Below are 15,365 nucleotides of genomic sequence, written 5' to 3' on the forward strand. Positions count from 1 at the left end.
AAAAAAAAAAGAAGGGTGCTCATGACTTCCCAAGGCCACCCTGCCAAACAAACGCCACAGGGCTCGCTGTCCCCTTGGGCCAGCTCCAAACTCAACTCGGGGCTCCCCGGGCACCAGCACCAGCTCCTGTCTGGAACTGCCAGCCATGAGCCTGCCCGCAGCCGCACCCACTCCATCCCAGTGTGGGGCCTCCATTCCCCTCCCGCCCTGGCCTCCCCAGCTGCCCGGAGCGGCGGGCTGCCCTTGACCTCCCAGAGGGGAGATCCTCACCAGTCTTTGACGAAGGACTGAAAGTCCCCTGAGAAGCCCATGTGTCCAGGCAGAAGCGGGGGCTCCTCCTGCAGGACTTTGGTGAGGACCTCAAAGTCCGTCTTGCAGTTCTTGTAGGGAAACTGTCCCGTTGCCAACTCCACCTGTGAGGGGAGACGGGCAAGGCTGGACCAGCTGGGACAGGTTTGTGTTCTCCCTCTGAGTCTCACAGAAGCCCTCGTCCCTGGCTGGAGGCAGAGGCAGAACACTAACTCACCAATGAGATGCCCAGGCTCCACACGTCCGCCCGGATGTCATAGTCCGGCTTGGTGGGGTCTGGGGGGTCAATGCGCTCAGGCTGCAAGGAGAGGTGGGGAAGATGTACCTCCAAGGCTGGGGCCGGCCTCCCAGCACCCACCCCTCCCCTGCTGGAGGGCCCCCACTCACAGCCATGTAGGCAGCACAGCCCGCGCTCCGAGTCTTGGCTTTGGAGTCCACCAGGCGGCCGCTGATGCCGAAGTCGCAGAGCTTGATCTGACCCCGCTCATCCAGCAGGATGTTGGAGGGCTTGACGTCGCGGTGGATGACACCGTGCTTCTCCTTCAGGTAGAACAGCGCCTTCACAATCTGCAGGTGAGCAGGGGAGGGGGTGTGTGACGGGCGGGGGCACCGTCCAAGGCCACCCGCCCAGCACATGCCCCGCCTGGCTGCTCACCGCCACTGTCATCTTGCCCAGGATGCGCTCGGGGATGGGGCCCTGCATCCGCTTCTTGAGCTTCTCAGCACAGGTGCCCATGAGCTCCATGGCAATGAAGACGTCTGTCTGCAGGAAGGGGGCACGCAGGGGAGCTGTGTCTTCCAGCCCTCCCCCCAGCAGCTCTGCTCCCAGGGAAGGGACAACGGGTGAGAGAGGTGGAGACCCTGCACGTGGGGGGCAGGGGGCGCCTGGCATGGCAGGGAACTCACGTTGGTGATGAAGGTGCCGAAGCACTGCACGATGTAGGGGCAGTCATGGCTCTTGAGCACCACGTCCAGGTCCATGAGGATGCGCTTGTTCTCCTCCTTGTTCCCCGAGCGCCGCATTTGCTACAAGGGCAGGGACAAGAGGAATGGGAGGGAGCCTTAGCACCAGCCCGGTACACAGGGCCTGGCCCGGGTGGCCGCCAAGGCTCACCTTGACGGCAATGACATGGCCCGTCTTCCGGAAGCGCATCTTCCACACCTGGCCACAGGTGCCGCTGCCCATCTCGCCCAAGTTCTCCAGGTCATTGATTTCTGCCTGGTATCGCTGGGAGGAGAGGGAGAGGTGGAGGATCCCCGGGGCCTCTGCCACCACCCCCCTGTCCCCCACCGGTACCCCCAGGATGGGCCCTGCCTGGCTGGGCCTCCTCCCTCCCACCGCCTCAGTGAAGGTGGTACCTGGCCTCCGATGGTCAGGTAGCCCGTCTGCTTCATGATCTCCTGCAGCTTCTGGTCAATCTCAATGCTGGGGACACAGAGTGGGTGCTGGTGGAGACAGGTCCTGACCAACCTAAGGCCACCCCAGACCCCCACACTGGGGTTCCCACCAGTTTAACCATCCTCCTCCCAGGGCTGGCATGGTAGCCCCCTCAACACTGCTGCCCATCCACCCTGTGGGGCCCCTGGCTCACCTCTCCATGCTGCGGGGCGTGAACAGGGTTGACGGGAGCCCCAACATGTGGCGGGGCCGGGCGGGGGGCATGGGGTGCTGCGGGGAGCTCTCAGAGGATGGCGAGCGGCTGCCCCCATCGTTGGCCAGCGGGAGCTGCAGGGCTGGGGGGGTGAGACCAGTGGCGGGGAAGGGGGGTCAGCATCCAGCTGGTCTCAGCTCCACATCTGGCACTCCAGGGAGGGGTCAGGACCCTCAGCTTCACCTACAGCACTTCCCCAGCTAGCCCGGCACAGCCCCCTGCCCTGCAGGGCTGAAGCTGGGGTCTCCCTCCCACCCCAGACTGTCCTCAGAGTCCCTTCTCTCATCCCCTGACCATGGAGGAGGCTGGCAGGGAGAGGGGGCCCAAGTCTACGCTGACAGAGAACTGAGACGGGAACCTGGGGTGTCCCTTGGGTGGGCGGCCTCCTTGGCGGGTGTGTCCACTTCCTCCCACTTCTGCCCAGGAAGCAGGCCCAGGGCCGCAGTGCCCACAGGCTGGATAGGCGAGGGCGGAGTGCCTGCCGGGGCTGGCCCAAGCTATGGCCCTGCTGGTAGCAGTGAACATGGCACCCAAACAAGAGTGAGGGGGGCCACCCTGAGGAGGCAGTGGGCACGAGACTCAGGCTTCAGGCTGCCTTGCCCCACATTCTGCTCCGGGGTCGGGGAAGGCCCCCTTGGGCCTGTGGGCTGACATGGGGGCCTCCCGGCCTGGCCTGCAGAGCTGGGACCCATGGGGGCAGAACAGAACCTCAGGGGGCCTGCATCCTTTGGGAGGGGAACTTGGGGGCACAGCTCCTGCAGGGGCTGGCAGGACGAGGTAGGGGCAATGCTGGACCAGGCGGGGGTCGGCTCATCCAGCAGCCTGCATGCGGGCAGCTTGGGCATGCTACAGCAGGTGGGCAGGCGGCAGGCAGGCAGCGGGCACCCCGGGGCAGGAAGGCAGTATTAGGGGTGGGAGGGCAGGAGACAGACAGAGAGGAGCCAAGACTTGGCCCAGGTGCCCAGAGGAGGCGCTGCAGAGACAGGCCAGAGAGGGGCCTGGGACAGGAGGGCAGCTTCCCGGAGGAGCAAGGGGTCTCCCTGGCTGGGCTGGCAACCGGGTACAGTAACAGAGGCCAGGAGGCTAACGTGGCTTCCAGAGGAGCCAGTCCTGACACCTCACACCCTAGAGGCCCTGGCAACGGCTACAAACACCTCCCAAGGCACCGCTCCCACAGAGGCTGGGGCCTGCCATCCTGCCAAAGCCCTCTGAGGACACCCCTCTCCCTCTCTCCTCCTCTCTTCCTCCTGCCTCGTCTGCCTTTTCTCTCCACAGTTCTGCGGGCTCCTGGTCTAACTCAGACAAACTCACCCCACGCCAGCAGCTGGGCTCCGTCCCTCTGCTGTGGGCCTGGGACCCTGATCTCTTGCAGCAGGAGAGGCAGGAAGACCCTGACCTCAGTCCCAATGTGGGAGGTCCAGCACTGCCCCTACCTGGTCCCGCCAGCTCCTGCAGCAGCAGTGCCCCTTAGCTCCCCTCCCAGAGGACCACACAGGGGCCAGGGAAGGGGTCTGGGGACCCAGGACACAGCCAGGCCCAGCATTCAGGACTGGCCTAGAGCCTCGCCTCCCATGCCCCTCCCACCGTCCTGGCCGCTGCAGCCTCGGCACCGCCACATCGGCACCCTCTGTGCTTTTTTTTTTTTTTTTGAGGTAGGTCCTTGCTCTGTTTCCCAAGCTGGGGTGCAGTGGTGTGATCTCATCTCACTATAACCTCCACCTCCCGGTTCAAGTCATGCTCCTGCCTCAGCCTCCTGAGTAGCTGGGATTACAGGCGCCCAACACCATGCCCAGCTTGTATTTTTAGAAGAGATGGGGTCTTGCTGTGTTGGCTAGGCTTCTCCCCCTGCCTCTTCAGGTCCCTGGCACCTCTGCTTTACCCATGGCCTGAGCCACAGCCCTGATCCCTCTCTGGCTCCTGAGGGCCTGTGCTCCCTGCATACCCAGTCCCCAACCCCTCTGCACCTGGCGTCTCTTCAGACACTGCCTGGTTCCCACCCTCAGAGATTATCCGAGTCCTGTTCCCGCCCCACACCATCGGCTCTCATGGGGTAAGGACCACATCCCTCGAGAAGTCCTGTGGGTCCCCTCCCTGGCGCAGGCCACCAGGCCTTCTGAGGGTGGCCCCAGAGCCCATGGAGGAGGCTGCCGGCCCACAGACTAGAGCACAGGAGAATGTAGGTAGGGGAGGGCTCGGGTCAGCGTGGGAGGAAGGAAGTATACAAAGGACCTGAGAACAGAGGCCACAGAGGTGGTGACAGCCACATGGCGGCTTAGGAGGGTGGAGTGAGAGCAAGAGGGTGAGGATGAGAGAGAGAGAGAATGGATGAGAGACAGCGAGAGGCTAGAGGGCACGCATCTGCCAACATGAGCCACAAGTGTGCAGGCTGCCACATCAACATGCATGCACACATCGTGCAAATGCGCACACCCACAACACACACGTGGGGTGCCATGGCTCCAACACCCATGCAGCCAGGACACAGTCCCCTTGCCCACTGGGGACACACACACACACACACACACACACACACACACACACACTCACAACCACACACAGGGCCGGACATCCCATCTAGCCTCTCTTCCAACACAGGTGTGCAAGCTCAGGGCCCCAGCAGGGCTGTCTTCTCTCCCCTCACCTCCTTCAAGATGGGTTTAAAAAACAATTTTTTTTTTGAGATGGACGCTCACTCTGTCACCCAGGCTGGAGCGCAATGTGTGATCTCGGCTCACTACAATTTTTGCCTCCTGGACTCAAGTGATTCTCCTGCCTCAGCCTTCTGAGTAGCTGGGATTACAAGTGCATGCCACCATGCCTGGCTAATTTTTGTATGTTTAGTAGAAATACAAAATTAGTAGAAACAGGGTTTCACCATGGTCAGGCGGGTACCGAGCTCCTGACCTCATGATTCGCCTGCCTCAGCCTCCCAAAGGGCTAAGATTACAGGAGTGAGCCACTTCATGCAGCATTTTTTTTTTTTTTTTTTTTTTTTTTTGAGATGGAGTGTTGCTCTGTCACCCAGGTTGGAGTGCAGTAGTGTAATCTTGGCTCACTGCAACCTCTACCTCCTGGGTTCAAGAGATTCTTGTGTCTCAGCTTCTCTAGTAGCTGGGATTACAGGTGTCTGCCACCACACCTGGCTAATCTCTTGTATTTTTTATGGAACAGGGTTTCACCATGTTGGCCAGTCTGGTCTCGAATTCCTGACCTCAAGTGATCCACCCTCCTTGGCCTCCCAAAGTGCTGAAATTACAGGCATGAGCCACTGCACCTGGCCTGTTTTTTAAAATTTTTGAGACAGGATCTGGCTCTGTCACCTAGGCTGGGGTGCAGTGGTGTGATAATGGCGCACTGTATCTTCAACCTAGTGGGCTCAGGTGATCCTCCTGCCTCAGTCTCCCAAGTAGCTGGGTTTATAGGTGTGCACCACCGTAACCGACTAATTAAAAAAATTTTTTGCAGTCGTCCTAAAAAATCTAAAAAAATAAAAATAAAATTTTTTTTAGTAGAGACGAGATCTTGCTATGTTGCCTAGGCTGATCCTGAACTCCTAGGCGCAAGTGATCCTCCTGTCTTGCCCTCCTGGAGTGTTGGGATTACAGGTGTGAGCCACTGTGCCTGGCCTCCCCAGAGGCTTTGTTCAAAATCCCACCTTCTCCAGAGGTTCCCCCGAGACTGGTCCCATGCAGGGCCACTCACCCAGCTAGAATGTTCTCTCTAGTGGGAATGTGCTCCCTGTCCAGTGGGCCCCCCTACTGCAGCCCCCGCTACAGAGGAGAGGGGCTTCGTCTGTTCTATTCACCGCTGTGTCCCTGGCGCCCAGGGCAGGAGTGGCACCCAGGAGGGTGCTATGTGTTCACGTCATTGTTGAGAGAGATCCACAGGCACAGGCCACCCACCAGGACCAACTTTCTCTTTCTCTCAGTTACATACACACAGGCATGCACCCCCCTCCCAGTCAGTGGGGGAGCCCACATCCCCCTCCAGGGAGTTCAAAGTGGAGCCGAGAGAAAGGGCGGGGAGAAGGGTGGAGGACACAGAGGAGGCCGGGCTGGGCTGACTGCTGCTCAAGTAGAATGAGAGAGAAAGTGAGAGTGAGGGTAGGGGACATGGGGAGACACACAGAGCACGGGGGCTGGGGGACAGCATTCTGCGGCTGGGGGAGCGGTTAGGTCAATGGTGCAGATGTCCAAGCAGCGATGATAAAAAGGCTGGTACCTGCTCGTTGGGACGGGGCAGGAGCAGGGCTTAGAGTGATCACAATAACTGGATGGGGAAAAGGAAGAAAAAAAACAACACCACGATAAATCACAACAGAAACGACCAATTCGTCCAAAAGAAAAGAAATCAAATCATAAACGAGGAGGAGCGGGAGGCACCGAACTGCAGAGATGGCTGGGAACCGACAGAGATGGGGAGGACGGGGAGGATGGGATGGAGCTGACACAGACACAGACGCCTGGAGGGGACTCCTCGGGGGCCTGCCTGCCAAGGGCCTCCTAGCTCTGCATGGAAACGGCCACCCCTGAAGGCACCCGCGGCCCTAGACCCAACCCTGCCTCATCTACTCAGGGGCCAGGTAGGGCAGCGCCCAGGGGCTAGCAGGGATCTCCCTTGTCTTGCGAGGGCTTCTTGTCCAAGGCAGTGTCCAACACCAGAATCTCCACCTCCATGATTTATCTGGGCCCCCAAGAGACTCCCCAAGGAGGATACCATGCTGACTCAGGTCAGGAGAGGGAGGGACAGGAGGGTGTCAGGCTGTGAAGGTCAGGCTGGGTGACCAGGGAATGGGTGGGATGCCCAGATTCAGGGGGTACCTTCTTCCCCTATCATAATGACTCCATAGAGAGCTACATAAACTACAAAGGTCATATTGGATGAGACATGAGAGCATTTCACTGGGTCAAGACAGACACAAAAAGGATCATGGGTCAGGGGTGGCTTTCACAGGGTTTGAAAATCTGATTCTCTCCAGCCCAGATAATTCAGAGACCAGGCTCTTGGGGAAAAAGCTGGGAGACTAGATATGGTCAGTGTTCCCAGGTCAGGTGCATGTGGAGTGGGAGGTATTGGTCTAGGAAGATAAGACGTCAGGGAGGTAGGTCCCAATTTGGTGGGATTCATCAGAAAACAGGTGGATGGATGTCTGCTGCGGGGTGGGGAGCAGGCCTAGATAAAGTCATATTGGCCTCAGGTGTTCCCAAGTCAGGTAAGTGTGAAGGAAAGGAAGCCATCATTTGAGCCCAGGTGACAAAGTTGCTGTGATGGCTGGGGGGTCGATATGCATTTCTGGAGAGGTCAGACACACGCTCACCAAAATGGTGGCAGTGAAACTGTTAACAGGGGTTTGAGGGGGCCGGGTATACGTGGGAGGGGGTCTGCTGAGCCAAAGTTATTGTCACTAGGGGGAAGAAGGGACCCCCGTCCCACCCCCCCACCCCCACCCCAGACAGGGTCACAGGGAGAGCGAGAGGGAAAATCCTCGGGTCAGAAGAGATGGGGAGGGGCTCTATGTGGTCAAGTGACCTCAGGTGTCCCCAGGGCAGGCGTGCGCCTGTGCGTGGATCGTCCGCTACAAGGGCTGACAAACTCCTAGGCCGGGGTGGGGCGCGCTGGGCAGTCCCTGAGATGACGGGAGTGGTAACATCGGGTCAAAAAGGACGTGTCTGTGTTTTAGGGGCCACCTGGATGTGATCACGGACGCGTGGAGTCCGGGGAGCCCGACCCAAAGGATGACAGCGATGGGGGCGGGTCATCAGCGGGGGGCCTCGCCTGGGTCCGGGAACTGGGCTCCCAGGCCCTGAGGGTGCGAATTCCCCGGAGCTCGCCGGCCCTACGCCCCCCGGATCACCGTGACCCTCGCCCCGCGAGCCCACAACGGGGGGGACGGAGAAGAGGAGCGCGAGCGCCCCGGAAGCGGGGGCGGGGCCTGGCGGCGGGGGCGGGGCCTCCCGCGGCGCGCGCCCCGCCCCGCCTGCCCCCTCCCCCACGGCGCCGTGCTTACTGGGCCTGGGCCGCTGTGGGCTGATATCCAGGTTGAGGTCGATCCTCCGCCGGGCCTCCCGGTTCTCCTGCTTCAGCTTTGCTTCCAGGCGGGACAGCTTCTGCTCCAGGGAGGACGCCGCCATCTTCCCCGCCGCCACCGCCGCCGCTCACCGCCCGGCCGCCCGTCAGTCCGGCAGACAAACACCGCACTGCGCCTGCGTCTAGATGACCCCGCCGAGCCGCCGTCTCGCCCCACATGGCGCATGCCCGCGGCGCGCACCCGCCCTTCCCCAGCTGCGAGCCTCCGCGCGTGCGTGCTTCGGCTCAGCCCGAAGGATGACGCCACCTAGAGCTCGAGGCAGGCAACGTGCAACCCCCCTTGTCGCCACCACCGTGGTGCGCATGCGCCAATTCCCGAGCGCTCCGGAGAGAGGCAAGGAAACCCATCATTCTAGTGAGGGCGGTGGGCGGGGGAAGCGGCGCGCATGCGTACGGAGGGGAACCCGTGTTCGCGCGCGTGGTTTCTGTGCATGCGCGTTCCTGGAACCTGTTTCTGAAGTAGCGGTCTACACCTGGTCTGCCCGGCGGTGCAGCCTCAGCCGCCTCCTCGCTCTTCTAGTCGGCTTGGGCGTCCTTTCAGAATGCCTTCCTCACGAATGGTGCTTTGTTAGGATTCCTCCTGTGTTTAATTGCCTCCTAGCCTCCCGCTGGCAGCGGGGTTCCGGCTCCTCACTGTAGTTAGGCTCCGTCCGGAGCCCTTTCCCTTCTTGTCGGTCCCACCAGGCTCAGAGTTGGCTAAAGCCAGGCAGGAGGGGACGGCCGTGGGAACCCGTGGCGTGACTGCTGACGCCGGCGACGGGGCCAAGGTCAAGGCCAGACTTCTTGGCCTCACCCATATGGAACCTCAAGTCTCCCCCTTTATCGCTCTCACACCTGAAACGTGAGCCCAGCGCCTGGACGTGCAGAATTCCTATCCTATCTGACGACGGGCCCTCGGGTTAGGTGCTCGGTGCCTGGGCCCCCAGCAGCCTAAACCACTCCTTTAAGTGGTCTGAGGGGTGCTGGGGAAATGTCCCATCTGGAACGCAGGGTTCCCCCAAGAGCAGCTTCTCTCTGCTCTTAGATGCCAGAAAATTTCCGATTTTGCAGACATCTGGGAGGTGGCCAGGACCAGGCGGACTGTGCCAAGTGCCCTTCCAGCTCCTGGTCCAACGAGTGAACACTTAGGGATGAGTGTTCCAGGCTTGTCGGAACTCCACTGGTGATGACTTGTGGGTGGAGTGCACACAAGCGTAGAGTTACAGCTGAGATCTTTACTTTCCCGTCTTCCAGGTGGCCTTCTGTGCCTCTATGAGAACAAGAGACTCATCCTTGATTCTGGCACACGGGTGTTGCTTGGCCACATGAAATAAAAGGTTAATATTATGGCCGGGCACGGTGGCTCACATGTGTAATCCTAGCACTTTGGGAGGCCAAGGTGGGCGGCTCACTTGAGGTCAGGAGTTTGAGACCAACCTGGCCGAACTGGCGAAAACCCCGTCTCTACTAAAATTACAAAAAAAGCTGGGCATGGTATTTTTGGAGCCTGTAATCCCCGCTACTCGGGAAGCTGAGGCAGAATTGCTTGAATCGGGGAGACAGAGTTTGCAATGAGCCGAGATCTTGCCACTGCACTCCAGCCTGGGCAAGCAAGACTTTGTCTCAGAAATAAACAAATAGACCAGACACGGTGGCTCACGCCTGTAATCCCAGCACTTTGGGAGGATGAAATGGGGGGATCACCTGAGGTTAGGAGTTTGAGACCAGCCTAGCCAACATGGTGAAACCCCTTGTCTACTAAAAATACAAAATTCAGCCAGGTGTGGTGGTGGGTGCCTGTAATCCCAGCTACTCAGGAGGCTGAGGCAGGAGAATCACTGGAACCTGGGAATCAGAGGTTGCAGTGAGCCAAGATCATGCCACTGCACTCCAGACTCAGCAACAGAGCGAGACTCCATCTCAAAAAGACAAACAAACAAAAATAAATAAAAGATTAATATTGTTTACTTATTTTTAGACACAGTATCTTGTTCTATTGCCCAGGCTGGAGTGCAGTGATGCAATCACAGCTCAATGCAGCCTCAACCTCCTGGGTCCTGGGCTCAAGCAGTCCTCCTGCTTCTGCCGCCATAGTAGCTGGGACCACAGGCCCACATCAGCACACCTGGCCAACTATTTTTTGTAGAGATGATATCTCATTATGTGCCCAAGCTGGTCTCAAACTTATGAGCTCAAGTGCTCCTCCCACCTCAGCCTCCCAAAGCACTGGGATTACAAGCATGAGCCTCTATGCCTGGCCCTAATAAAAGGTTTGAGACAACGACAGGAGTGCACATAAGAGATCAAAACTAGGGCCAGGTGCGTGACTCACGCCTGTAATCCCATCACTCTGGGAGGCCAAGGCAGGTGGATGACCTGAGGTCGGGAGTTCCAGACCAGCCTGATCAACATGGAGAAACCCCATCTCTACTAAAAATACAAAATTAGCTGGGTGTGGTGATACGTGCCTATTATCCCAGCTACTTGGGAGGCTGAGGCAGGAGAATCGCTTGAACCTGGGAAGTGGAGGTTTCGGTCAGCTGAGATTGCGCCATTGGCAACAGGAACAAAATTCTGTCTCAAAAAGAAAAAGAGATCAAAACTAGAATTCGCATAATTATTATTTATTAAGCACCCACTGGCATGTGCTCCCTCTCATAGGGAACAGTCAAGACCAAAGTCCCTGCCTGTCCTTGGAAAAATGTCACCTCTCTAGCAGGTGTCCTAACCCTGAAATCCACCCACCTTAGGAAGTCCTTGAATAGCTCTGTGGGGAAATTTATCTGCTGCCTAAAGAGCTTTGTGTGTATTGTACACCAGCATTTTCCTGAGTAAGGAGGTGCCTGGTTTCATCAGTTTCTCAAAGGGTCTAGGACCTCAAAAGGGATCAGAATTTAGATACTTGGATTTTTTTTGGGGGGGGGGGCAGAGGTGGGGTCTCGCTATGTTGCCAACTGATCTTGAACTCCTAAGCTCAACCGGTCCTCCTGCCTGGGCTTCCCAAAGTGCTGGGATTACAGGCATGAACCACAGCACCCAGCCCCGATACCTTTACATCAGCATTTCCCGACATACCATCCCAGGACCACTTACCTACGCCAGAACTACCTGGAACACTTACTTAGGAACAGACTCCTGGCCCTTATCCAAACCTCCTGAGTCAGTCTTTCAGGGGTGGGGCCTGGGATATTTTGTTTTGCCCCAATTCCCAAGTTGATTTTGATGCTTAGCCAAATGAGAACCATTGTCCTGAGCTCACATATCCACGGCAAACAACTGTGTCTGTGTCCTCTCCTTGGGAGAGAACCCCAGTTGTAAGTTGCTTTGTTTGTTGCATGGGAGGGGGAGTATTGGAAATCCCACTGGGATGTGTCCTTTCCCCCATATTTGGCACGAATTGAGCTAGAATATCCAGGGAGAGGCAGCAGTTCTGATCTAGGGATGGGAGCAAGGCCAGCCAGCCTGCCAGAGACACAGGTGTGGTTTTGGTCGGGAATCCCATGACTGAGTTAATCCCTCCATACCAGGTTCCACCCCAAATCCACAACATCCGGTCCCTCTTCCCAGACAAACCTGCCCCAGATCCTGCCCGGGCCCCAGAAGGCTGACACGGTCTGTCCCTCCTCTCCTGGCCTGGGCCTACTTGGCTTCCTGTCTTGGAAGACCATGGTTGAGACTCCAGGGAGGAAACGTTTTTAAGGCTTTACCTAAAACGACCCCACCCCAGGTTCATTCCTCCTCCATCTTGTCACGCACCTCTGCCGGCAGACCCTGGTATAGGGTGTCTTCCACCAGGAGTCCTGCCTTCTTGAGCCCCCCACAGTTGCCAAGTTCTTCTGGCAGCATCTCTAAACGGTTGCCTTTGAGTTCCAGGCGGCTGAGGGCTCTGAGGGCACCCACTTGGGGCGAGAGCTGGGTCAGCTGGTTGTCGCCCAGAAGCAACGTCCGCAGCTTGCGGCAGAAGAAGAGCTCGTCAGGCAGGGCATCCAGGGCATTATAGGAGAGGGCCAGGTGCTGTAGATTCTGCAGGAGGCCCACCTCGGGCGGCAGGGAGTGGAGCCCGTTGTGGGACACATCCAGCAGACGGAGGCCCGAGCACAGGCCGAGCTGGGAAGGCAGGGTCTCCAGCTTGTTGTAGCTCAGGTAGAGCTGCTCCAGGCTCTTGAGCTTGCGCACATGCTCGGGGACGTAGGCGATCTGGTTGTGCCACAGCCTGAGTGTGACCAGCTTCCGGCAGTGCTGGAAGCTGAGGATTTCCTCAATGGAGCGAAGGTGGTTGTCCTTGAGGTCAAGTTCCTGCAGCGCACCCAGGCTGAACACCGCATGGGGGATGCGCTCCAGCCCGCAGGCCACCAGCTCCAGCTCCCGCAACGCCACCAGCTTCTTTAGGCTGTTCAGGGCCACCAGGCGGGCCCCATCATTGTGCAGGCTGAGCCTCTGCAGGTGTCCGGCGACGTCGGTCACACTGGCCGGCACCTTCCCAGCATTGCTTCGGAGGGACAACACCTTGAGCTGCTTCAGCTCCCGGAGGCTCTCCAGGGTGGCTGCCCGAGCCAGCTCCTGGGGGAAGAGCCCCTCCAGGTGCAGCTCCTCCAAGCTGCGCAGCCCAAACACCCAAAGCGGCACCTCGCGGAGCTCCTCGCATTTGACGCGCATCACCTTCAGGTGGTCCCGCAGGAAGACCTGCAAGGAGAAGGGTAGCCTGGCGGGCGAGTGGAGCAAGCTGAGCTCCTGCAAGTGCACCAGTTGCGACAGCCCCGGGGGGAAGGTGATATCGCAGATGGCCTCCAGCCGGAGCGACTCCACCTCACTGAGCTCGAAGACAGTGTCGGGCAGTCCCGGAAGCATGCAGAGGGCCAGCTCCAGCCGGCCCCCGGTGTTGCGCTGCAGCTTCTGCCGAAGCTTCTCGGGCGTCCACTCGTGGTTGAGATTGAGCTGCTTTAGGCGGCTTTCACTGACCTCAGACAAGAAGACGGCAAAGCGCTTGGAGTAGAGCGAGTCGTACTGATCGATGAGGTGCAGCATGAAGGCGAAGTCGTTCTTGACGTCAGGAATGTCCCCCATGCCAGTCTCCTCCCGCACGGAACGGAAGGAGTACTCCTTAAGGGGCCGATGGAAGAGCCAGTAGAGCGTGTAGATGCAGGTGAGCCCGTAGATGCACACAAAGGAGATGTAACAGAAGGCCAGCTTGGAGAAGAGGTGGGCCTTGGTGTGGTTGCAGCAGAAGCTGGCGTAGCCCGTGACCTCCAACGTCTCCACCCTGCAGGCTACCAGGAAACTGATCTTCTCCACATAGACCAGGTTGTAGACCAGGATGACCAGAAACTTACACACCTTCAGCACCGTCTGCCGGATGTACATGGTGTACAGGATGTCGCCCTCCTCCACATGCACGCGGAACTTCTTCACCTTCTCAAACAGGGCTTTGGCTTGCTCACCCTCCTTTTTGTCCAGCAGGGTGACAACCGGAGGCTCGGTCACCACCTTCTCTGGTTCCACCAGCACTTTCTCCTTCTCACCTTCCCCTGCCTTCCCCGGCCCGGCCCCTGCCGTGGCTGCAACAGTTGCTGTGGCCCGTCCAGCGGTGGCTGGGCCCTTCTGGTTCTCCCCGGAGACCTCGGACAGGGCCCTTGTGGTCCACGGAGAGTCGAAACACTTGCCCAGGATGGAGATGAAGTGTTCGATTTTGGAGCTGGTGCCAGGGAACTTGAACCAGAAGCTGGTGCAGACCATGAAGATGAGTGTGTGAATGACCACAAGATAGGGGAAGTACTTGGCGTACCAGTGCAAGGCCGTCTCATAGCACAGCTGGTTAATGAAGCTGTACTGCTGCAGGTCCAGGTTGTTCTTAAGGCCTTTCACCTCCTGCAGGGCCCCCATCTGCTCAGGGCCCCCGCGAGGCAGCAAGTGCTGGCACGGGGCCTCTGATAAGTTCTCCTGGGGCTCATGATTGGGCAGACAGATGATTTTGTCCTGTGTCACCTGAGGTGCAAAAGAGAAAAAGGGCTGTCATCCCACCACTTTGGGAGGCTGAGACGGGCAGATCACTTGAGGTCAGGAGTTCAAGACCATCCTGGCCAACGTGGTGAAACCCTGTCTCTACTAAAACTACAAAAATTAGCAGGGCATGGTGGTGGGTACCTGTAATCCAGCTACTCAGGAGGCTGAGGCAGGAGAATTGCTTGAACCCAGGAGGTGGGGGTTGCAGTGAGCCAAGATCATGCCATTGCACTCCAGCCTGGGCAACAGAGTCAGACTCCGTCTCAAAAATAAATAATTTTAAAAAGAGAGAGAATGAGGAAAATGGGAAAAAAAAAAAGGTGGAAGGTAGGAGACTGCCCCCCCCCCCCCGCCGTCTCTAACTGTCACCAAGCTAGCTGTGACTTTGGAAGAGTTTTACTAAACCTTTAAGCACTGGTCTTTTTTTTTTTCTTCTTTTTCTGAGACCAAGTCTCCCTCTGTCACCCAGGCTGCCGTGCAGTGGTGCAGTCTTAGCTCACTGCAACCTCCCCATCCCAGGATCAAGCGATTCTCCTGCCTCATCCTCCTGAGTACTTGGGGCTACAAGCACACACAACCACGCCAGGCTAATTTTTGTATTTTTAGTACAGATGGGGTTTCACCATGTTGGCCAGGCTGGTCTCAAACTCCTGGCCTCAAGTGATCCCCTGCCTCAGCTTCCCAAAGTGCTGGAACTACAGGTGTGAGCCACCACACCCGACAAAGCACTATTCTTTGTCTGAAAAAAGGAACTGGGTTGAATCATGTCCTCCCAAAAGATGTTGAAGTTCCAACTCTGAATCCTTGTGAATGTGGCATTATTTGAGCTGCTTCAGGCGGCTCCTCTTTGGAAATAGGGTCTCTGCAGAGGTAGTGAAGTTAAGACAAAGCCTGTAGGGTGGGCCCAGTATGACTGCATCCTTGGAGAAAGAGGAAATTTAGACACAGAGAAAGACACATAGAGGGAAGATGATGTGAGGATACAGGGAGAGGCTGGGTACGGTGGCTCAGGTTTGTAATCCCAGTGATTTCCGAGGCAGTGGGGGGGGGGTCAAGCAGGGGTGGCAGGGGAGGATTGTTTGAGGCCAGGAGTACAAGGTTACAGTGAGCTATGATTGCACCACTGCACTCTAGCCTAGGTGACAGAGCTTGCTTTAAAAACACTCTTTCTCTTTTGTTTTGAGACACGGTTTTGCTCTTGTTGCCCAGGCTGGAGTGCAATGGCGTAACCTCTGCCTCCTGGGTTCAAGCGATTCTCCTGCCTCAGCCTCCTGAGTAGCTGAGATTACAGGCACCCACCACAATGCCCAGGTAATTTTTTTTTTTTGAGGTGGGGAG

At 57.9% G+C, this 15,365-nt stretch overlaps 2 protein-coding genes across 8 annotated transcripts in view; both read right to left on the minus strand.

The window, feature by feature from the left end:
• Window positions 1-8,252, minus strand: part of MAP2K7 (mitogen-activated protein kinase kinase 7) — an 11,180-nt gene extending 2,928 nt beyond the window's left edge. Inside the window, exons 1-10 of one of the 4 annotated variants that reach the window (XM_017500114.2) lie at window positions 7,969-8,252; window positions 6,183-6,230; window positions 1,902-2,043; window positions 1,669-1,735; window positions 1,424-1,537; window positions 1,216-1,335; window positions 965-1,072; window positions 697-876; window positions 527-607; window positions 271-413 (exon numbers count right to left, since the gene is read on the minus strand). In XM_017500114.2, the coding sequence (XP_017355603.1) occupies window positions 271-413; window positions 527-607; window positions 697-876; window positions 965-1,072; window positions 1,216-1,335; window positions 1,424-1,537; window positions 1,669-1,735; window positions 1,902-2,043; window positions 6,183-6,230; window positions 7,969-8,092 (1,127 nt within the window). In that variant the 5' untranslated portion in view covers window positions 8,093-8,252. Of the gene's footprint in view, window positions 1-270; window positions 414-526; window positions 608-696; window positions 877-964; window positions 1,073-1,215; window positions 1,336-1,423; window positions 1,538-1,668; window positions 1,736-1,901; window positions 2,059-6,182; window positions 6,231-7,968 lie in introns of all 4 variants that reach the window. The other 3 variants (XM_017500115.2, XM_017500116.2, XM_037728357.1) reach the window with 3 other exon arrangements.
• A 2,386-nt stretch (window positions 8,253-10,638) lies between these two features.
• LRRC8E (leucine rich repeat containing 8 VRAC subunit E) overlaps window positions 10,639-15,365 on the minus strand; it is a 13,400-nt gene continuing 8,673 nt past the window's right edge. For all 4 annotated transcript variants that reach the window (XM_017500122.2, XM_037728360.1, XM_037728361.1 and 1 more), the window contains one exon: window positions 10,639-14,009. In XM_017500122.2, coding sequence (XP_017355611.2) covers window positions 11,757-14,009 — 2,253 coding nt within the window. In that variant the 3' untranslated portion in view covers window positions 10,639-11,756. The remainder of the gene's footprint in view (window positions 14,010-15,365) is intronic.

The sequence above is a fragment of the Cebus imitator genome, unplaced genomic scaffold (genome assembly GCF_001604975.1).
Source record: "Cebus imitator isolate Cc_AM_T3 unplaced genomic scaffold, Cebus_imitator-1.0 Scaffold263, whole genome shotgun sequence".
Lineage (NCBI taxonomy): Eukaryota > Metazoa > Chordata > Mammalia > Primates > Cebidae > Cebus > Cebus imitator.